Here is a 22,621-nt window from a genome sequence, read left to right as displayed (position 1 = left end):
CTTTTCAGACGAAACGAGCAAATTCGCCAACGTCTAAAATAAATACAATAATATTAGATACCCATATCGATATATGTCTAATAACATTATTTCTCCTGATAATGCCTTAAATAATATAAATATTCCGCAAGCAAATACAATCACAGCGAAAGACTGATGCAATGACGATATTTTGTGTCAACAATATTATATTCCTGTTATTTATTTGGAACAATTGAAAATAACTAATATTTATAACGCGCACAAACGTTACGCTATCACTTGTTACAACAATCAATGTATAAAATGTTATTGAAATATCGATATTTCAATTTCTTAGTATATTTTTCCAATCCGATTTGTAGCGAATTATATTATTGACACAAAATATCGTGGCCATAGAATCGTCATGTTGGTTACGTTCCACTGATGGAAAATAATTTTATAATTCCACCTTGAGTTTGGAAAATTATGACGTCATAATTCGCAGACACCGCCGCAGTGCCCAAGTTTAAAAAGTTTGACGTTCTTATTTATAAAATTCACCGGGAAGAAATTTATTTTTAAATATGGTTTATCTGCTGTACACGATCACTTTTTATAAAGTCGACTATGGGGATATTATAATCGTATAAACCATTAGACTGTCACTGTAATTTAATAAAAAAAGTACATCAAACTAGGCACGGGGTATTCACACTTATAAAAAATTCACTCGCTTTTCCTGTCAAACATAAGGTTTATATTCCATCCGTCGTTACTTCCTTCAAGTGGAACGCAGCCCTCGTGGTTAATAGTGTAAATATTTTGAAATATATTTTGTTAGAGCGATAAAATTGAGAACTAGGCACTTCCGAAATCTTTCAATAAGACATTGTTTATGAACACAATTTTGTTAACTTTTATAAGAGTTCAGATATAAAGAGTTGTTTGACACTATCCCACCTTGCTCTTATATGGTAAAAAAGCTGAATTGATTTGCAATATTTAGGTGTAATGTATACAACTCGAGCAATACCAATCGAATGAGAAATCCCCCTAGGTGTTAAAACCCTCACCATGCCATCACCACACCTAATTCTGCCGAATAACAGCAATGTTAGGCGCTGCTGTGTTCTGGTTTGAAGGGTGTGGTAAGAGAGACATACTTATCCGAGGCATTACAGCTTAGTCCTCACGGGCAACAGCGCATCTGTGGGAGACCTCAGGAATCTAATCTTATCTAGCGGTTGATTACAGATGTTCATGGGCGGCAGTAGCCACTTACCATCAGGTGGGTTGCATGCTCGTCTGCTACTCTTATATGATAAAAAATACATATATATATATTAACAAACAGCTAAACAGATGGATCTCATCAAAAAGCTGAGCCGCTCCATTCGAGCCTTCGCTTTGTTTATGTGTTACATACAAGATCACCTCTAATACATTACAGACAAATATTGTAAATCATTTTCCGCCTTAAAACTCGCCTCAAGTCTAAGCATACTCAAGGTAATATTGGGATATCTTCACAATTCTTCTTAAAAAGCGTGTCTTTTATATTGCATTGGTTATATTTATAAGATCCGATCGATTCATTTCTTTTTCCATCTGCTTTGTAATCTAAATAAAGATGTATCGGATCTTAAACTAAATGTAAATCTAGAGTTCAGACTGAATATTTAACCACCTTTTCATAGCACGTTGGTAAAACTCAGATCATGTGGAAACGTTTAAATAACTGTTCAATTGAGGAAACTATTCAAAGAGTTACTATTGAAAAAAAGCCGGGTTGAATAATAATAACTATATTACATTAATCAGATCAATATATCCAGTCTGGACTGTGCCTAACAGTGTAAAATTGATTTATTTTTTGTAAAGGAATGGTAAACGAATGAGAGTATATTGATGAGCAATAATTTTTGTAGCCTTCGGCCGGTCTGTCTTGAAGTCAGTATTAAGGGAATTATTTTACGATAAATTTATTACGGTTTAGCGTAGAATAGGGGAGGTTCAAGTGGATTGTAAAACTGGCAACATTAATTGTAGGAAATTCTTGTTTGAAAGTTTAGGAGCAAAATTTTATGTTAACCTTTCTGCAGTTAAATTTTTATGAAAACGTAATCTTATAAAACTTGGTTCATTAAAATTGTAGTCCAAAATAGTAAAAATTATATTTGCATCTGATTCGTTCTCTCTGTGCTATTTTTGATTATAATCTTTATTGAATCGAGTTATACTTAATAAAATCCATTGATGGTGAAAAAAATGTTGCGATATACAAATTCTTTGACCACCATTTTAATATGTAATAGTTTAATTAATGCAGTTTTACAATCCAAATGTGCATGGAAGGTTTTATTAATTTGAAAATAACTGACTTGCCAAATTGAACTCCAAGCAAATATATTGTCCTAAGTGCCTTCAGGCGAGTCAATCGTTTCAGGCCGGCCTTTCACATACTGTTTCACTTGTCAGTTGATCGATGTCCATTATAATTTGAAATTGTGTTTTACGTAAAACGTAGACACCCTTCAGTGCTGGTATTAAGAAGGTGATAATTTCAATATAAATAATTGAAAGTATATTTCTTGTTTTATTTCATCTGTCTTAATGTCAGTTAAAGGTGTAGAACCATTCTTAATTCGACTGCAGAGGCGCGGTAGCAGTAGGCACTTATCATCAGGTAGACTGCGTGCTCAATTTCTATATCAAAATAAAAAGAAAAAGTTTTTATACTTCTTATTTCCGTGCTACTACCATTGATATACTTAATCGTGAAACAAGGAAAATATAGTTAAACGTCATATAGGTATAAAACTACATTTACATACTTTCGTTTATTCTGCACAACGTATCCATGAATTTTATGGGCATTTTTATATTCATAGCTGTAATAAAATGTTACCACATGAAACTGATAATGTTTCTATTGTTTATTCAATTTCCTACATATTTCTATGCAGTGGTGAGTTTTGAAATCTAAACAATGATCAAGCAATCAACAAATATATTTTTTTATGTTTATCATAAAGAATTTACACTATCAATTACGTTAAATGGTAAGTGCCGATAGCATGTTAATCTAAACTACATTTTGAAGAAAATTTACCAATTTACAGATAGCAAAAGAACGTACAGCTAGTTTAGTGGTACTGCCTCCGTTGGTACTAGGCTATGATGAACTATACGCAGACACTTCGTATTCAAACGAAACTGCATACAAGGAACCATCGCATACCCAAAAACACGAAAAAAAGGAAATACATGAATTAAACGGCGAGGACTTATATGCGGATTCGGAATTTTTTAATGCGGATACTGAAACTAATGACCATCTAGATGATCATAATCCCGGAAGTGAGCATAGAAAACTTACGGAGAATCTAAAAGAGGTAGAAGTATCCGGAAAATTGCTTCTGCCGCATAAACTATTCGGCTGCAATTGTCCAAATGGGATGCACAACGTACGTGTGATACATGATTAACGAACCAATTAATTATTATATTGTTAATCCATTAAAAAAAGATGAATATTCCTATTTCCGTTGTCAATAACATTGATCTGGGTGTTTCTATACTTTCCTTAGTGTTTTCATAGCACCCACACCATAAACCATATATATGGCTTTAGAAATAAATATAACAATTTATTTATTTTAATAAAACGCAATAAAATTATTTCTACAGATTTACTTTATTTCTTTTACATATCGTCCAGTAAATATAGCTGTATCTTTATAAATTATAGCGAAATAGTAAACTGCCTCTTCATGCGATAATTCTTCGCCAACAATAGAATGGTTTTTATAGGTAGAACCTAAGCCTGAAATTTAGAAGAAATATTGTGTTGATTAATAATTTAATCAAAAATGTAAGATCTATAGTAACTTTAATATTAGATAACATGATAGAATGTCGTAGCTAACTGATATAAACGTAACAAAATTAAGTAACGTTTTAAATTGAAATAATGATACGAATAGGAGATAATTCGTTTGATATGTCTTAGAGCCATTTTTCGACCGCGGTGTTGTTACCACATATTTCTAGCATAAAGCAGTTCTTCGTTTCTAAGCTGTATTTGGTGTAGATGCAGTCTGACTACACATGTGGCGACCATTAAGTCCTCTGGAGTGGCAACACATCTGTGATCAGCTTCAGGTGGAATACCTTTACTATATGGAATTACTTGAAAATGTCTAAGTCAGGATTTGGTGGACTAAATGACTCTTTGCTTCTTCAATGTTATAAAAAAAAATCACAAATGAATAAAAATCACTTACAAGTTAATAATGAAATATTTGTGCCATTTTCATTTATTTGCACGTTTCCTAGTTGTATACCATTATAAATATTACAGTTTGCCTGAAAATATTAAAAATAAGTTCAGTATGGCATACTATATTAATATTGACTGCTAAAAATTGTCGACTTAAAAAATCGAGTTGCTTGGAAATGTATCAAAATTTCGAAAAATTAAGCTGTGATTCAAACAACCTGGGGTTCGAAGGAACCTAGTGTAAGAGGCATGAATTCATAGTTTAATACTCTCATAGTCTCATAGGCTCTCTTATACTAGCTCTATTATATTACCTCACTAACAACTTCTCCTTCTGAACTAAACTCTATGCTGGGTGCCTCCAAGACAGTTGTGTGCGTGAACAAGGGCTGCACACATGTTATAGCGGCGTCGAGACCTTTAGTAGTCAGTGTTTTATACAGGGTATGAAGGGAGTCCACTTCATTTGGAACTACTACCACTAGTCTAAAGTCATCCTCCATAGGTAGTTCTAGAAGCTATAAGAAAAGGTAAATAAATTAACAGGTGAGATAAGTTTACTAAAGTATCGGAAATATACTTTGGCGACACTTTATTTCAAAATATGGCTTCAATGCTTACTTAGTTGGTGAACAAAATTTATTTTTTTAAAGAACCTTACAAAAAAATTGGCTCATTTTAAAATATATAAGCATGAACTCTTTAAGCTGCGTGTTAAACAAATAATAATATTGACAAATAATCTAAGTTTCATAAGAAATCTAAGTAAATGTCTAGTCTGCTTTAATAATCTTGTATAGAAACTTAAACTTTAAATAAGTGTAAAATTATTAACAAATGAAATAAGTAATACTTTACCCTGGCTTCATACTTAATATCCTCAGTGTAGCTGAAGGAGTTATGTACATTCATAACAGGATTTACCTGATCACTTTTCCATACCCCCTGAAAAAAAAGACCCAATTTTTTCAAATTCTACAACATACATATAAATTTATAATATTAAAATAACTATATTTTCTAAACCATATTGAACTAAGTTTACTAAAATACAGTATTACTTAAACAGTGTTTGGATCACATCTATTATAATAACTAGTAATTTTAGTTGCAATATGTAACATATTGCAACTAAAGTTACTTATTGCATGGTAGGTACTTGACAAAATTAATTGTTGCTAGAAACCAGTGCCCAGCAAGGATAACATACCTTAAATTCACTAGCATTAACTAAAAGACATGCTGTGTTAGGCAAAACATATTTATTTAGGTCCCCTTCTTTGAAAGTCCCATATTCATTTATCTGCAAAAATATGATTAAATTAGTAGGATATACCTAATTATATTTTGAAGACGGAACCTGGGGACCCCCCAGGCGGGTTTCTTAATTGGACATACTTATACAATGGATCCAACCCACTAAAACCGTATTTTTAGTTACTATCACAAATGGCATCTCCACATCAACTTTCGTATATGCAAAAAATATTCAAGCTGCATGGTACATTTTTTCTTTTGAAATATACAGATATCAGTGATACCAACCATAAAAATTAGGCAATTTAACATTTACTAAACGACCTATTTTCTCAAAAGCTAGTTTTTGTGGTTGGATCTATTTTGCATAACTACATCCAATTGAAGGGTGTGGTAAGTTTAACCAATATTGGGCATTTTAACATATTTGTTAGGTCCCCTGGGAGATGTTATAAGTGATTAGTATCACCATTTTGCTTTTATATTTGTACAAGTTATATGCTAGATCAAAGTCAATACTCAAAAAAATAATTTTACATATTTCAAAAATGAATGACAAAAAGACTTATAAACTAGGACTTACCCAATTATTAATAATTTTGCTAGCATCATTATTATTCTCAAATGGCACATTTTCAACTCCAATATCTGACGTTTTCAAATATTTTTCTACATTATGAGATGAGGGTAAAAACAATTTATTCCTAAATTTACATGGTTGGGTAACTTTTACACTGTTGTAAATCTGAAATTATATTAAATAGGTAATAGTAACAATTTTAACTTTATATAAGTTATAACTAATACTAAAATATCAATATCAATACCAAGTTATGACGACCGACTACAACATTTCCACCTAAAATCACTACTCCATCGTAGAAAGCTGCTGGACATCATGTTTCTGTATAAACTGGTGAATGGTTACATTGACGCTCCACACGTTTTGTCAGATCTATCGATATCTATTCCGAGAAGATTGCCCAGATATACAAAGTATACTCCATTTGTTCCAAAGTTCGCACGATCTAATCTAGGACATTACGCTCCTTTAAATAGGATACTTAGGAGTTACAACAACGTACATAACATAAATATAGGCAGTGAAAATTCATGCGACCCTGGGTCAAAACCAAACTCTGTTGATATCTTTTCAAATTCTCTAACATTGTTTAAAAAGTTAATTTCTGAAATAATTTAGATATATTTAAAGTTATCTTAATTTAAAGTTAATCTGTGTAAAGTAAGTGTGTTTATCTTGATGTATAGTCTTAAATTATTTAATAATATAATTAATTTATCGAATAATATAATAATAATAATTGAATAATATAATTTAATCAAACTATAATTTTTTATCGAATAATATAATAATAATAATTGAATTATATAATTTAATCAAACTATAATTAATTTAAATTAAAAATATCACATCATAACCTGTATTCTCAATGTTGATGTTATTTAATTTGTAATCATGTTGTGAGTTAAGTTATCAGGAATGTATAGTTTTTTGAATATTGTTATTTTTTTACATTTTTTTTCCTAATAGCATTTTAGAATATAACTATAAAATATTGTTTAGTATGTAGTTGCTCAAGCTGTTCGCACCTGTAATTGAAGTGGCACTTAATTAAATATCTCAATGTTTTATCAAAATAATTTGTATGCATCAGTGTTCACCTTGTTGGTGCGACGTTTTAATAAATAAATAAATAAATAAATGTTCATTTATGAAATTATTATCATGTTATTTTTTTCTGTATATTATAATTATTCTGGACCTTCCTTCAGCTAGTATATAAAAAAAAATACCTGCACATACTTCTTCTGAAATGGTGCACCATTTTGATACAGTGATAAGAGATAATTGGTTATCAGTGGGGATGACAACCAACTCTTCATTTGTCCAAGCCCCTGGAACATCCAAGATACTTATCTTTTTCATAACGACATTTTTTAAAATAAACTGTTATATCTAATGCACGGCACTTTACTACTTTTACATTAAATAGGTGGTAGGACTTTATCCAGGATTAGGACTTTATTTAGGATAGGCGATTTATCATTGGTGGTGCTATTTCCACGCGTATTTCAGCCCTCTAATAGCAGTTGTAGTGCTGTTATGATTTTGAATAATGAGTTAAGAGAGGGACACTGGCAGAAGGTGTTCCAATTTAGTCCTCAAGAGTAGTAAATGTAGAGATTTGGATTTACAAATTCGATATTTTCATCGAAGTATAAAATAATGACAGTATAAAATTACCTTATCCTTAAATCAATATAAACTAAAGCACCACGGAAAAAAATTGCAAAAACCTGTCGACTGTATATAAGCCACTTAACTTTTATTAACTACATATTTTAAGCATTTAAAGCGTAATATCAATCCGGCTAATCCGGCTCCGGTTCAAAGTTTTGTTCAGGTAGTCAACATCATCAGCCTTGACATTGTCAATGTCAAAAACACATGGTACCCTGATAAGCGTTCAGTAACTTTAACACTTACAGATAACATAAAACAGTTAACTAGCTCTCTTTTGCAATCGTCCGCCAGAGGTCAGCCTGTTTCGCTGCAGTAGCTTTTAGAATAGAACGTAATAGTAAAACCAAGCAAGCAAACAGCTCTCCCAATTTGAAATTCCACTACCTTGATCACTTTCATACATTTTACAATTAAATTCAAAGTATAGTGATAGGGATTCGATCAGTCCGTCAGTTAAATCTACTTTTATATTCATCATTATCATCTTTCGCAACAAAGGATCATCCACACAATCAATACTCTAAAAATATCATTAACAGAATGCTGTAGAATAAAACCAAGGTTATCATTCATAGTTAACCTTTTTATATTTTAAGTACCATCCGCATAACATTGGAATAAAATGTTTTTATATTAAAACAAATGCTACAAAATTTTATTTCTTGAAATTATTATTTCAAACTTCATCCGGTGCTAAGTGTTCTTTCCGAGTAGAATTTGTTGTTTTTTCTACAGGTGGAATATCCCCCTCTGGTACACTTGCGGGAAGCTCGGATAGACTTACACCAGCATCACGTAGGAGAGCCATCAATGTTGCCACAGAACTAGCCAACTGCGAAATAACACGGAGAAAATTATTTGATTATTTAATACTATTATAATGGTATAATATTATTTCATTCTTGTTTCACATAATACGTTTTTATAAAATACGTTAAATATTTATTATAGTTTTGTTGTTTGTTTGAATAATGTCGTAGAAATTGGTTGTAGTTAATCAATATAATATTGTATTAAAATGAGGTATTAAATGTGAGTAAAATTTAGGTGCCAATTATGTATTACAACTTTACTATTTTTAATTCTTACCTGAGTATCGGGCTTGTCTCCCCTCAACAACTCCACAGTGACTCTAGCTTCTTCCACTGCTTTCTCAAAACGTCCTGATCTGGCATGTCTTCCAGCAAGATTTAATCTTATCAGTGGATCTTCCGGAGATAAGGCCACGGCCCGAAAATATGCTGAATCGGTCCTACTATCCCTTAAACGTTCTAACGCCATTGCGATCAGTAAAACCTGAAATTGTTATTTGGCATTTGTCGTTCATGCAAAGCTAATCTGACCAGTTATGGTAGTTAAAATACAGAAAAAATCTAATTGTTAGCAAGTAATGTATATTAAGAGGATGAAATATTTGTATTTTGTTTTATTATGACACTTAAAATATTGATTATATAAAAATAAGTAACTTTCTTACGGTATAGGGCTGCAGAGGTTGCAGAGTAGTAGCGCTGGCTAGCCGACAGAACGCTGAGGCAGGTCGCTTACATATCAGTAAAACTAAACCTAAGTTATGGTTGGCCCTTGCACTCAGTGGAGCTGCCCACACGGCGCGCTGGAGGCAAGTCAAAGCCTGTCAAGAAAAATAAACAATACAGTGATTATAACTTTTCTTATAAGCAATATAAAAGTTGGTCCTCCGTGAGTGAAAATGAGCTTGCTTCAATAAGATTTATTGCTCATGTTTTGCAAAACACATATGTAAATAACGGATTTAATATTCAAATTGCAATAAAGTATGATCTGTGTAATTTAATATCATATGAAAAACTTAGTACAGTGAAAAAAAAAATACTTGTACATATACCATGACTGTTGTACAAGTTACGTGTAAACCAAACTTACCGCAATATACTTTTTCTTTGCTAACAAAGCCAATCCCAGGTTTGAGTGGGCAGCCACGCAAGTTGTATGTGCAGTTAAAGCTGCTTTCAGTCTCGCAAGCCCAGCATCCACATCTTTATGTTGCAGCATCATTGCTGCAAGAGCAAGTGCTGCAGCGTGCTGCGTTGGCTGCTGAGACAGAGCTGCTCCGAGGAGCTGGAAAGCTTGACGGGGATCACCAGCTCGAAGACGTAGAGCACCAGCTGCTGCTAATGTGTCGGCACTGCACGCATGGAGACTAAACCATAACAATAGATTAGTTGTTTAATTGATTACTTAATTTATTACTCATTAAATGTTCAATTAAAGTTACGTTTTTTTATGTACCAACAAAAATCAGACGATCAAAAACATTCTTGATATACTTACGATAGAGTGTGATCATAGGCTGCCAAAGCACCATCAGTGTCGCCGTAAGCAAGTAGCAGCCTGGCCAGCAGTGCTCCAGCTCGTTCTCCGCCATTTGCTTGGACTGCCGCCTTCGCCCATTCCACGCCATGCTCAATATCACCAAGACACCAAGCACAATTCGCTAAAATAATGCATACATTCGCTCAAAATAATAAAATACAAGTGTATAATAGCGTATTTTTGATAAGTATTGTATAAAATTAAAATCGTTTATAAATTTTACCTAAAGCACAATAAATGTCTGCATCTGGATACTTCGCTAATTTGTCCGCTTCCAGATATGCCTCCAGAGATAATTGGAAACGTCCTTGGCGAAAACTGAGGGAAATTATCATCAAAGTACATCATTTATTTCATCTTAATATTTTTTCGATAAGATTTTTGCTGGAAAGAGTCAAAAATTATTACAACGAAATATATACTTACAAACACTTTGCAACCTGTTTCAAAGGTTCAGGGTCTTGTGGCTGCAACCTGATACAGCTGTGAAATTTGTCAAGAGCTTCTTGATATCGACCAGCGTCAGCCAGTACTGATCCCTTAAAATAAATTTAATGTGCACTAGCTAGGTCAATTCACAATGAGAAGGCCTAAACAACTTATACCATTCCATTCGATCTTTGTGCTGTTACTCAGCAGATTACAGCAGCAATTAAAGATTAAAGCAGCTATTAATAATTATTAATAGCTGTAATATTATGTAATTACATTACAGTTTTTTAACTTATAAAAAGAAAGATTTTCTGTGATCAAACCTTTATAAAATGAGCATATCTGTGTGTATTGTCGGACTGGATCTGAAGTTCGTCAGCCAAGTTGAGGCAAGCTGCATGCTCGCCTCGTACATAGTGGGCATGCAATAACCAGTTGCGAGATCCATGGTGAAACTCTACAAAATATATCATTTAACTACGTTTACTATTTCATAACAAATTTTATAGCATTCCAAATACATGTAGGTATAGGCGTAACGAATGGACTAATTTTCAGCAAAATAATTGTATTCAATTTATAATTGTATTTTTTGGATAGGAAACAAGTAGGACAACAAAGCTATAAAGTACATATTCGATTTAATTGGAATACAACAAAGTTCATATAATAAACATTTGTAAAAGCTGTAAAAAATATAAGCATGTGTAAAATGTATGTGGGTAGTATTTTGCTTGAGTTAGAAAATTATGCTAGCATTAATTGAAGCTTTAAAATAATTTATGTTGTATAGGAAAATCCTCACCTTCATTTGTTTTCTCACTTAAGATGGAGTGTTTACGCATCTTGAAATGATGCAGATATTTCAATGTTTGAAAATAGTAACCATAGTAACCAATGGTATAAATGATTTCATTGATACATGGTGTGAATATTTGCGCGGGTCAACCAACAGTTTTACCCTAGTTTTTTCTGTTTCGTGGTTTTACCGTTTCCGACAACCGTGTCATGCAAATTGTAAAAGAAAAATACATGAAATATTTTGTTACGTGTTATGTGCATGGTACTTTTTTAATTCAGATAAAGATAAATAAATATTTTAATAATTAATTAACTCAACATACTTTTCCTTAGTTTCTGAACGAAGCGCTTACGTCATGACAATACAAAAATTGACAAGTGTTGAAAATACCGAAATCATCAAAATCGATCGATAACAAACGATTTGTGAACCTGCAGTTTTCAATGAAAAGTGTCGTCTTTCGGAATTTCTTTGCGATCGTGTGAATAAATATTATAAATACGTAGTCATGGAGGACACCGCGCGGCTCGCGTTAATAGAAATGTTTGTGAGCAACGATAAACAATATGAGAACATCTTGAACGAGATGTTGCAGCTCATAAACCATATCCTGGCGAACCCGTTCGACCGCGATTTCTGTCGTTTGAGGAGCCGTGTGCTGCAAGGATTGCTGAAATGCAATGATTTTCGCGAATACTTGTTGTACCTCGGCTTTGAGTTAGATGCGGTGAGACTTTTTTTATTCTGTTTTATATTTTATAGATATAATAATATACTACATTTTACAGTTTGTGTGATTGCGCATAAAAATCTTCTACACTATTTATAATACACTGCATGTTAGAATTTATCCTAGGTTGTTGGTGTCATGGACACACAAAGACAAATACACAAGCGCCCAGACCCTGAACAGAGTTTTAAATTCATCTTTTCGATATTGGTTTGGTCGTCCATTGAATCTGGATCCTACTGTAGGCAAGACTGGAATGATGACTGCTCTACAACATGGGTCGCCAAACAGAAATTCATTCCTCAACCTTTTAACTTATAAAAAACATGCAAGGTGGAACAGGAATAAGTACAGAACAATTTTGATTGCAAAAATACTGTAGTGCAGTCTCTATCACCATCCTTTATTTCATTTCATTCGAACAACATTGTGTCTGGTGTAATATAGACATATGTTTCCGACCTACGGGGAAGAGCAGTTATCGCACTGCTCTGACATGCAGAGGGTTCGGGGTTTGAATCCAGGCAAAAAGTCACCTCGCAACCTTTCTTCGAGACAATGATTTCAACACTTAATTTTATCTACAATAAATAAATACATGCTTTTCTATAAATATTGGTTTTAGGTGACTAATGATTATGTATTCACTGGCCAAATCGAGAAACTCAATTTGGCTCGTATAGCCATTGAAAAGAAAATCGTCTTCTGCTTTGGTCCAGAGAAATATATGCAAGCCCAGTCTATACCGCTGTACCGCAAGAAGCTGCGCCAACTCAAATCAGCTGAAATTTTAGTAAGTTGACATGCTTTAATATTGATGTAGATTAAACAATATAGCAGTGATAGCCTAGTATATAGCAGTGATAGCCTAGTGGTTAAGAAACTCGACCTCTCGCTCGAGGGGTCCGAGGTTCAAATCCCAGGCATGCACCTCTGATTTTTCGGAGTTATGTGCGTATTAGAAATTAATTATCACTTGCTTAAACGGTGAAGGAAAACATCGTGAGGAAACCTGCATACCTGAGAAATCTTTAAAAAAAAAAGTTTTCAAAGGTATGTGTAGTCTACCAATACGCACTTGGCCAGCGCGGTGGACTATGGCCTAATCCTTCTCACTCTGAGAGGAGACCCGTGCCCAGCAGTGGGACAGTAATGGTTTGGTGATGAATATTGATGTACATTTTAAAAGTATTTTGTGCTTCGAAGGCATATTAAACGATGTGAGAGTCATTGAAACAAATCGATCTGATCTATTTTTCTTTGTTGAGAATGAATTGATTTTAATAGAAATAATTGCTTACTAATCTTTGAAACTGAATACAGAATATGACAGTGAAAAAAGGACAAATGATATCATGAAATTTGTTTCAAATAATAAAAAGCAATTATTACACATAAAAATATTGATTATGAGAAAAAACAACAGGTTATGATAAATTATGATGATTACAGATGACTATGAACACTAATAGCCACTTACCATCCGATGGATTGCATCCTCCTTTCCTGCTATATTACAAACGAGATTGATATTAGAATCGATCAAAATCCTTTCTTAGCAGTTGCCTACGTCATAACATCTACCTGCATGTCAAATTTCAGCCCAATCAGTCCAGTGGTTTGGGCTGTGCGTTGATAGATCACTATGTCAGTCAGTCACCTTTGAGTTATATATGTATATTTAGATAACTTTTGTTTGTTAATTCAATTTTATAAAAAAGAAACAACTAACAAATCTCCAATAAACAATGATTGATCATAAAAATATTTGTATTTTCAGAATACCACCAATCCATTCCTTCTGTCCATTCAAACCATGTTTAATGAGATGCTGAAGTATGAAGATGAGGCTCTGCAAGAGTATGGACGATCACACATCCCACTGATGTGTCTCCAGTTGAGAGCCTTTGAAAGGATGCGAGCTCATCAGAAGAAGATCAAGACAGGTGGGGTTTTTAAATTGTTTATATTGGAAAATTTGATAGAGGAAATATGTTTGAATACATAAAAACCACTGCTATGCTCATTTCTGAAGCAGCTTTGAGTTTTGTGACGTACTGCTGACGTACATATGAGGACATGGTGTAAGTAGGCATCAACATGTATATGATAGGCTTCCGGCATATGATAGGCTCCGGGGGCAACCCCTGCCTCACCTATTTCTTCCTCATAACAACAGTGTTAAACACTGCTATGTTGTGGTTTGAAGGGTGAGGTAAGGGAGACATACTTTTCCGAGGCTTTCTAGGTTAGTCCTCAGGAGCGCATCAGTGGCCGACCTCAGTTAGGAATATCTAATCCTATCTAGGGTCGATTATAGAAGTCCATGGGCTGCAGTAGCCACTTACAATCAGGTGGACTGCAAGCTCATGTGCTATTCCTATATTATAAAAAAAGTAAATAATAATAATTTATTGATTTTCATTAATACTCTTTTCAAGGATATAAGATAATGAAGATAAAATTATTGAATTGTTTCCAGGTGAGATAAAAGACGACGACATGTCGTACGACATGGCGTTGCTCGCGGAGCTGGTGGGGTGGTTCAAGCACGAGTTCTTCCTGTGGGTGGACAAGCCCGCGTGCGACCAGTGCGCCGGCGCTACCACGTTCGTGCGCAAGACTAACGGGGTTATTGATGGGGAGTCTTGTGTTATTGAGGTATGTTCTTTGGTTGAGTGGTGTCTTATGTAACAAGTTGACAGCTTATTTGTAAATTTATATTGTTGTTGATTGACGGCCCGAGAGCAGAAATAAATCCATTTTGCCATTCTCCTGCGGACTAATTCGAAATGCTATCTCTATTTGTAATTCTCTTATTAAATTAAGTTTTTAAAGCACTTTACAGCAGTGATTAACACTGCCATTATAACATCGAAATAGCGGTGAAATAACATCCTGTGGATTCACTAGAATTAACCCACAATTTTTGTTGTCACCCTCTTAATTTACCCTGAATAAAGTATTAAATTCTTGACATTAGTTGATATTTTTTGTACTGTCTAGGTCACTTGTTAAGTTAGACTTGGTCATTCATTAGTTACAATTAATTCTTCATTAGAGTGAGGTAAAGATCTTTCAACAAATAAAATCTGTCAAGTAGTAAATATGTAAAGTAGCTTTACTTTACATACATTTGTTTAGTTTGTTCATCTCATCTCAATCAATATTAACACTCCCCTCACCCCTAGGAATACAAGTGCACGTCATGCGAGCCGGGCGTGGTGACGTTCCCCCGCCACAACGAGGTGCGAGCGCTGCTCCGCACGCGCCGCGGACGGTGCGGCGAGTACGCGAACTGCTTCGCGTTACTAGCACGATCGCTCGGCTACGATACACGATATGTGTTTGATACCGCTGACCATGTGTGGTGCGAGGTGAGATCCGAAAATCCCTACCCATCGCCCTTTTGTTTGGTGGAGTCGCGGAAGTGCGCGCAAGTGTTCCCGCGGCTCCACCCCCGCATTGATGAAGGAACACCGTTACATTTTTAGTCGGTTGGAGTCCGACATCACCTTTCATCGGCCCCTGTGACGGAAGGCACTCGTGCCGAGTTTTCCGGACGATAAAAAAACCGCCCTTATGTTGAAAAGGCTGCTACGTATGAGAGACCCGGAGGGTATTACGACCATAATACCAAAAGAAGTAGTCAACTGCAAATCTTTGGTCCTTCGAGCCGGATATACGCTAGGTACGATTAGAAACATATTTTTTGATTTTTTTGATCTGGGTTGGTCGATAATAGATGTCACGCGCTTGGATATAACATGAGGTAAGTATTTGTATCATGTGAAGTGCAGTATACTGATAAAGTCACTATTTCAATTTTTAATAATTTGAATTGGATTCACGTTGATAAAATAGATAGTAACTAAGCTGTGCTGCGCTGCTACCATGTTTGCTCAATTATGACACTGCGATTGTTACTTACAACTGAATAAAATGTTTGCACCTTCGAGTCTTACTACTTAAATAATAGACTATTTAATAAACCTGATTCGCGCTGCTGCCCCGCGTTCCATTTGCTACTCACTTGGTCCTTCGAGCAGAATCTCCAATCTTTGTGGCTAGGTAAATTGAAGCTACCTAGCGGATGGATTTATGTCAAATCAGATTGCTTGATTTTGATTCAATCAATCAATAAGTTTCTTTGCACGTAAATTAAGTTCAACGAATTTTTTTTTAATGGGATATCTCTGTTGGAAACTCTCTGCTTTTTTTACAAATATAATTTACAAAAATACTGAAATACTATTAAAGCGAAGATTATAATTCTTTTGATTAAAGGAGCCCATATCATGTAACACGTTTTGTACAATTATAAGTTATAAGGGAGTGGTCACAACATGTCTCGTTTCCCAGGTGTTCGACTACGACACGAACGGCTGGATCCACGTGGACCCGTGCGAGGGCAAGATGAACTCACCTTTAATGTACGCGCACGGCTGGAAGAAGAAGCTCTCCTATGTCATCGCGGTTTCCCGGGACGACCTGCAGGATGTCACCTGGCGGTACACCACCAACCATAAGGAGGTACTGGAGGGGTATACTCCGCGCCAAACTTCTAGTCCGCTAAGTTGTTGTGTGCAGGTTTAGTTAGAGGCTAATGCGATCGAACACAACCACGAGCATACTCCGTAGTAACACTAAGGGCACATTAACGCAGCTATGTACCCGCGGGCGAGAGCGGGCTGCGGAGGGGCAGGGGGAGTCGTGCTGTCTTTGTCCCGCTAATATCTACAATTTCTGTTGTAACGTGACTTGTTTCTATATTCAGAGTAGATTAGAAGTTTGGCGTGGACTATACAAATAAACGGCGTCTATAGTTATCACAAACTGCTAGTCCGTTTTAAAGTTGTTGCGAGCAGGTGTAGTCATACAATTTGCTTGAGGCGGTTCCTTTCTATATTCAGAGTGGACTAGCAGTTTTACGTGGACTATACCATAATAAACATCGGTTAATATTTGCCAAAAGTGAGAGTAAAGGTTGAGCTGCATGCGTATTTTCCATAAATAAAATCCAGGTGTTCATCAGGTAACGTGTAATTCCCAGGTGCTGACCCGCCGCAACCGCTGCACGGAGGGCGAGCTGCTGGACAGCATGCTGGCGCTGCGCGAGCACCGCCAGGCGCAGGTGTCGCAGCCGCGCCGCCGCTACCTCGCCAAGCGCGCGCTGCTGGAGCTGGTGGAGCTGCTGCACGAGAGGTAGCTGTCCGAGACGCTCCCTGTAGCTCCGGGACCAGAATAAGGCTACGGTATCCTGTCGTAAGAGGCGACTAAAAGGGGCTTCCGGGATTGCGGGAAGAGTGGGAGCTCGAACCGTCCGGCTAGCGACCCCGGGAAGGACGGCGGTATGTGTGGCCGCATTCCGTCGTATACACCAGACGGTATGGTGATACAAACTCATCTGGGCGAAGCCCGACAGGACAGTGCACTGAGAGGACACCGGTCGCGTTCCTTTGAAGATCCCGGAGTCCTCTACTAGCGCCGAGGCCGGCCACCCTGGGGGTTTAGTGCGGTAAGAGTCCCACATAACCCCGTATCGTTCCCACGGCACCGGGTACCTTTTGAAGGGTTCCTGGAAAAAAAAGGTGGCCAAGACGGTGTAAGGATAGCTGGTGACTGTGCTGATAGGGCGGAAGGTTAACCGGAGCTGCATTTACTCAGGTGATTCTGGGAGTCGGATTACGAGCTATTCGCAACAGAGAAGCCGGTGCTTCTGAGTGCTTGTAGGTACTTATTTTTTATAATATTCAAGTAAGATTTTAACATAATAATATAGTTCGTTGGATAATAATCAGTGACTACTGTTGCCTATGGACTCCTCTAATATTTTTTCTATAACTTTCTATTATTATTTATTTAATTAATTAGAACAGTATTTTATTTATTTAAACTTATTAAAAATAAAAATTAAACTACTTAATCATAAAATAAACACTATCATAATAACAGAATAAACGTAAAGTAAAAATAATCTTCTATTTAAAAATATTATAAATAAAATATTGTATGATTGTAGATCGCCTCAAGATTACGAGGCGCAGGGGCGGCTGTCGGGCTCGCTGGAGTGGCGCAAGGGGCGCGGCGAGATCGGACACAGCGGGAAGGGACACGTGTTCGAGTTCGACCAGCCCGGCGACTACACCATCAAGTTAGTTAAAATTACCTTCATAATCAAAAATCGTGAGATTGCAATGCTACATACAAACAAAGACTCAAGCATGCACACACGCACACATAGGAAGACAAGTGTGCGACGTAGCTCACACGCGTACATATTGTTACAAAGGTATAGTCCGCGTAAAACTGCTAGTCCGCTTTGAATATAGAAATGAATTGCATTGCCATAGCAAAATATATGACTACACCTGCTCGCAACAACTTCAGAGCGGACTAGCAGTTTGGCGTGGACTATAGTTAATAAATCAACCTATCCAATTTTTGCCTACACAAAATCGAAAATTTACTATTTTTGTCTAACAGAAATAGTTCAATTTCGATTGTTGATAGGAAAGATTATGGATAGATTAATTACGTATATTAACCATAATACACAAGTACAGTTACACGACGCCTTATAAAGACGCCACACACATGCATGCATGCACAATTCTTTCCCTCTATCTTGTTAGGCAAAGTGAGATCTCCTTGTAGACTAGGTGGGGAGCAGTCGTACACCTACAGTCTCAGTTCGAAGCCTGTATACGTACAAGTTGTTGAAAAAAGTTTAATAGCGTGATACAGAAACGTGCAGCGCAATCTCTCGGCGAGGCACCACACTGCCTACAATAAAACCCTCTGTCCCCAGATACTGCACGAGCACAGACGAGTACACGGTGAGCCGCGACGGCGAGCAGATCGACAAGGTGTCCACATGGGCGTCTGGTCTGTTCGCCTGCAAGCACATGTTCCGCAAGGTTGAGCACGACTGGAAGCAGGTGTATCTCGCGAGAGAGGGTATGTGACATTAGCATTACTAACCCCGTAGTCCCATTCACCCGTCTGATATGCAGGGTTCCGGGTTCGATTCTCGACCAGGCAGATATCTAAGTGATGTATAGGTACCATGTAAGCTAGTTTATATGCAGGCATAACATATGGGAAATTGAGTTACTTGCAGTGCACTAACCACCTACCAATATAATGTGTTTAGCTCAAGGAAATTAACTTGAAATAAATGTACCATAACAATTAGGCGTCTTCTAAGTGGCAATAACTTCCGGTGCAAGCAGTACTGAGAGAATGCTAAAAACATAAAACTTAACTTAAACTTAAGGGAGGTCTTACACTAGTATCATGATATCTCACATATGAATTAAGATTTCGGTTGTAAGTCTGAGTGTTTGTGTATCCGTCTTTATGTGTGTTCATGGCACTAACGATACAAGAGAAATCCTAATGTCAGGCTGTGAGTTGTACGAGTAACAGTTTTTTTTGCTAAACAGTAATATATAATGACAAAAAGAAATCTTTGGGTATTTAGTGAATTAAGTAATCATATTAATTTTACACTGTTATCAGACCTGTATGTGTACTGTTTATTTAGTGCAAGAATTAAATTACTTAATAAATCGCCATTTCTATCCGCAGAGGGTGAGAAAACTGGTCTGGTGGGATGGAAGATGGCGGTGAAGAGTGACGACCAGCGGCTGGCCTTCCAGTCCCTCTCCATCACCGCAGTGACTCAGGTCTACGAGACCGGGAAGATCGATTGGACCCTACAGTTTGATGGGCCTGACTCAAAAATCGTGACGTTGTGCAGTAAGTTGTGACTGTATTTTATTTAAATGGTAAACTATTTTCTGCCTGCAACTTTTTCACATAGACTTTATGCATGGACGCGGGTTATATGTTAAATAAGTGTATACGACCAAATAAGTGATATAAATTTATGTGTATTCAAGTATTTCTTTTGTTTGAATAAAAAATATTGGAATGATGTTGGAAACACTGGAGTGTGGTTAGAAAATGTATATTTTTTTATAAACAAACCAAAAAAAATACGAAATATTATATTTATCAACAATCAAAAAGGGCCTTACTAAAGTGTCACTAAACTGAAGTCATTAACTAAAAAATCCTTTTATAAATGTGTTATATTTAAAGGGAGACATATTTTTCCGAGGCGTTCCAGCTTACTCCTTACGGGTAGCGATGCATCTGTGACAGACCTCAGCTAGGAATATCTAATCCTATTAGGGTTGATTACAGATATCCATGGGCGGCAGTAGCCACTTGCCATCAAGTAAATTGCATGCTCGTCTGCTACATCTATAACATAAAAGGTGAATAATTTTGAAGGCTAAATATTTTTGAAGGTGGTAGAATCCTTTGTGGTTCGACTCCGGCGGCACCACCGCCTCACCTATTTCTGCCTAATAACAGCAGTGTTAGGCGCTGCTGTGTTCCGGTTTGAGGGGTGTGGTAAGGGAGACAGACTTTTCCGACTGTTCCAGCTTAGTCCTCAGGGGTAGTGGCGCATCTGTGGCCGACTTCAGGTAGGAATATCTAATCCTATCTGGGGTTGATTACAGATGTCCATGGGCGGCAGTAGCCAATTACCATCTTGTGGACTGTATGCATCATATGTATCGTTTGCTACGCCTATATTATAAAAAAGGTGGTCATTTGTACCCTTTGTTACTTCTGAAATTGGCCTTAATTAATTTATATAAATAAGGTGTTATCCTTTTTTGAGCTAAAAACAAATGACTATATTAGCTACGTATTGGTAACAGAGATGCCGCTGACCGAGATGCGGCGTCGCTTCACGCACGTGGTGGTGGGGGCCTCGCTGTCGGGCGGCGCGGGCGCCTCCGCCTGGCAGCACGCGCAGCTGTTCCGGCAGCCCGCGTCCAGCGCCGACGTGGCCCTCGAGCTGCGGCTCGCGCTGCGCCGGGACCCCGACCCCGCGGTGCTGCTGGACGAGCTGCGGCAGCAACGGGAGGGGGAGGAGTGAAGCGAGGGGGGAGTAGGGTTGTGTGATGGCCTAAAGTATCAAGTTTTTATTTTTTTTTAATTAGCTGGCAGACTCGCTAGCTTGTTTGATGATGGCCCGAAGAGCAAAGATCTTTTTTAATGGTATATAACTAGCACACGTATTGGCTTGTGTGGGGACAGCCTGAAGACCCAAGATTTTTGTTTTTTTTTTAATGGTATTAAGCTAGAAGACGTATTTGTTTGTGTAGTGACGGCCCAAAGTGCCAAGTGCGAGCGGGCGAAACGAGGGGGGAGTAGGGTTGTGTGATGGCCTAAAGTGCTAAGTGTTTGTTCTTTTTTTTAATGGTATATAGCTGCCAGACGTGTTACCTTATGTGGTTAAAGGTCTGAAGAGCCAAGTATATATTTTTTGTTTTTTTTTTGTTTTTTGAGCCTATTTTGCATGAATGCGTTACTACGCGATTTCAATGCTAAACTAAAGAATGATGTTTTAATAATATAACAAGTTTATTTTATTACTATTATGTTCCTATAATGTTATTTTAGATTTAAAAATATATGTGTAATAATAATTGCCGTGATGTTTAAAAGAAATTTAAACGGATAAGTTTCAGAACACATGCACAAATAAAAAAGCTTGTAAAATAGAATCTGCCGCCGAAATTTGATTGAACTCAAATTCGGCTAACTATAAATACTTTGACGGCTCATCTAGTATGCACAAATGTTGCCACATTATAGAATAGTGATTTCTAGTGATATTTTAAAATGTTTACGGCTTTTAATTAAAAAAAACGCAGATTAAACTTTCAAGAAGACTACATAATCTTATATTCAACTTTTTTATTTAGAATGATTTGACTTTATGTTTAATTAAGGTCAAAATGGCGTGCGCCATGACTATAAAAAAATAATTCAGTTATTACATTACATTATATAATATCTTGATGAGTATGATGTCTACCATTCTCAAAATATGTTAAAATCTACTATCAAATAAAAATGTTAGATATATTATTTTTCTTAAATGTATATTGATAAGGACTTTAGACTCTTTATGTGGTAGATTTACAATATTATATTATTATAATACCTATCTTTTATATAATATGCAATTGTTGAACTATTTTTGACTTGTATTTACTTAGGTAAAAAATTACATTCCATTTCATAATAACATTATTTATTTCCATTTTGCTATGTATTTAAGTTTTTGATATAATCTATTCTTGAAGTTATACTTCTTTGGGTACTCTTTGATAAGATTATATTTTGAAATAATGCAGGAAAGCCTCGCTGGTAAGAAGTATTATTTATTTGCTTTTGAATATCACCAACGCCATCTACTTTAAAAATTAAATTTACTTTAAGTATACGAAGGTTCTCAAATCTCTGAAGTTCATTTTACATTTTTAGTAAAAATAAAAAAATATATACCAAAGTTGATACTTTGTCGTAAGATGTTTATTGGTCTTTCGTGACTGCAAAAATATATTTATTACGTTTTATTAATTATGCCAGAGAAGTATAACTTCATACTTGCGTACTCAACACACGCCTTGTTACGTTCTATTGTGGGACATGGATCTC

General features: G+C 36.1%; 3 protein-coding genes across 5 annotated transcripts; 1 reads left to right on the top strand and 2 right to left on the bottom strand.

Annotated features, from left to right (window-relative positions):
- Positions 1 to 3,642: 3,642 nt before the first annotated feature.
- Positions 3,643 to 7,947, bottom strand: LOC140752247 (antichymotrypsin-1-like). 3 transcript variants are annotated; one of them, XM_073086468.1, is made up of 8 exons: positions 7,770 to 7,947; positions 7,319 to 7,420; positions 6,087 to 6,248; positions 5,457 to 5,549; positions 5,105 to 5,191; positions 4,561 to 4,764; positions 4,251 to 4,332; positions 3,643 to 3,790 (listed from the first exon to the last, which is right to left on the bottom strand). In XM_073086468.1, the coding sequence occupies exons 2-8, from the start codon at positions 7,406 to 7,408 to the stop codon at positions 3,657 to 3,659; spliced, it is 852 nt and encodes a 283-aa protein (XP_072942569.1). In that variant the 5' UTR covers positions 7,409 to 7,420; positions 7,770 to 7,947; the 3' UTR covers positions 3,643 to 3,656. The 3 variants fall into 3 exon arrangements, with proteins under 3 accessions (XP_072942569.1, XP_072942571.1, XP_072942572.1); XM_073086470.1 differs by having other exon boundaries at positions 7,850 to 7,943; XM_073086471.1 differs by lacking the exon at positions 4,251 to 4,332.
- Positions 7,948 to 8,375: 428 nt separating this feature from the next.
- Positions 8,376 to 11,459, bottom strand: LOC140752385 (uncharacterized). The gene is made up of 9 exons (XM_073086659.1): positions 11,362 to 11,459; positions 10,880 to 11,013; positions 10,551 to 10,663; positions 10,348 to 10,442; positions 10,083 to 10,245; positions 9,675 to 9,951; positions 9,247 to 9,402; positions 8,859 to 9,065; positions 8,376 to 8,601 (listed from the first exon to the last, which is right to left on the bottom strand). Exons 1-9 carry the CDS (start codon positions 11,399 to 11,401, stop codon positions 8,446 to 8,448), a joined length of 1,341 nt encoding a protein of 446 aa, XP_072942760.1. The 5' UTR covers positions 11,402 to 11,459; the 3' UTR covers positions 8,376 to 8,445.
- A 274-nt stretch (positions 11,460 to 11,733) lies between these two features.
- Positions 11,734 to 22,392, top strand: Pngl (N-glycanase Pngl). The gene is made up of 11 exons (XM_073086467.1): positions 11,734 to 12,085; positions 12,714 to 12,881; positions 13,869 to 14,034; positions 14,571 to 14,749; positions 15,280 to 15,465; positions 16,451 to 16,621; positions 17,142 to 17,293; positions 18,111 to 18,242; positions 18,900 to 19,048; positions 19,682 to 19,852; positions 20,830 to 22,392. Exons 1-11 carry the CDS (start codon positions 11,867 to 11,869, stop codon positions 21,048 to 21,050), a joined length of 1,914 nt encoding a protein of 637 aa, XP_072942568.1. The 5' UTR covers positions 11,734 to 11,866; the 3' UTR covers positions 21,051 to 22,392.
- The last annotated feature ends 229 nt before the right edge of the window (positions 22,393 to 22,621 follow it).

Source organism: Epargyreus clarus, unplaced genomic scaffold, assembly GCF_041222505.1.
Source record: "Epargyreus clarus isolate Ecla_fem2 unplaced genomic scaffold, WU_Ecla_fem_2.2 ptg000024l, whole genome shotgun sequence".
Taxonomy (NCBI): Eukaryota; Metazoa; Arthropoda; class Insecta; order Lepidoptera; family Hesperiidae; genus Epargyreus; species Epargyreus clarus.
This window is presented reverse-complemented; position numbering and strand designations above follow the sequence as displayed.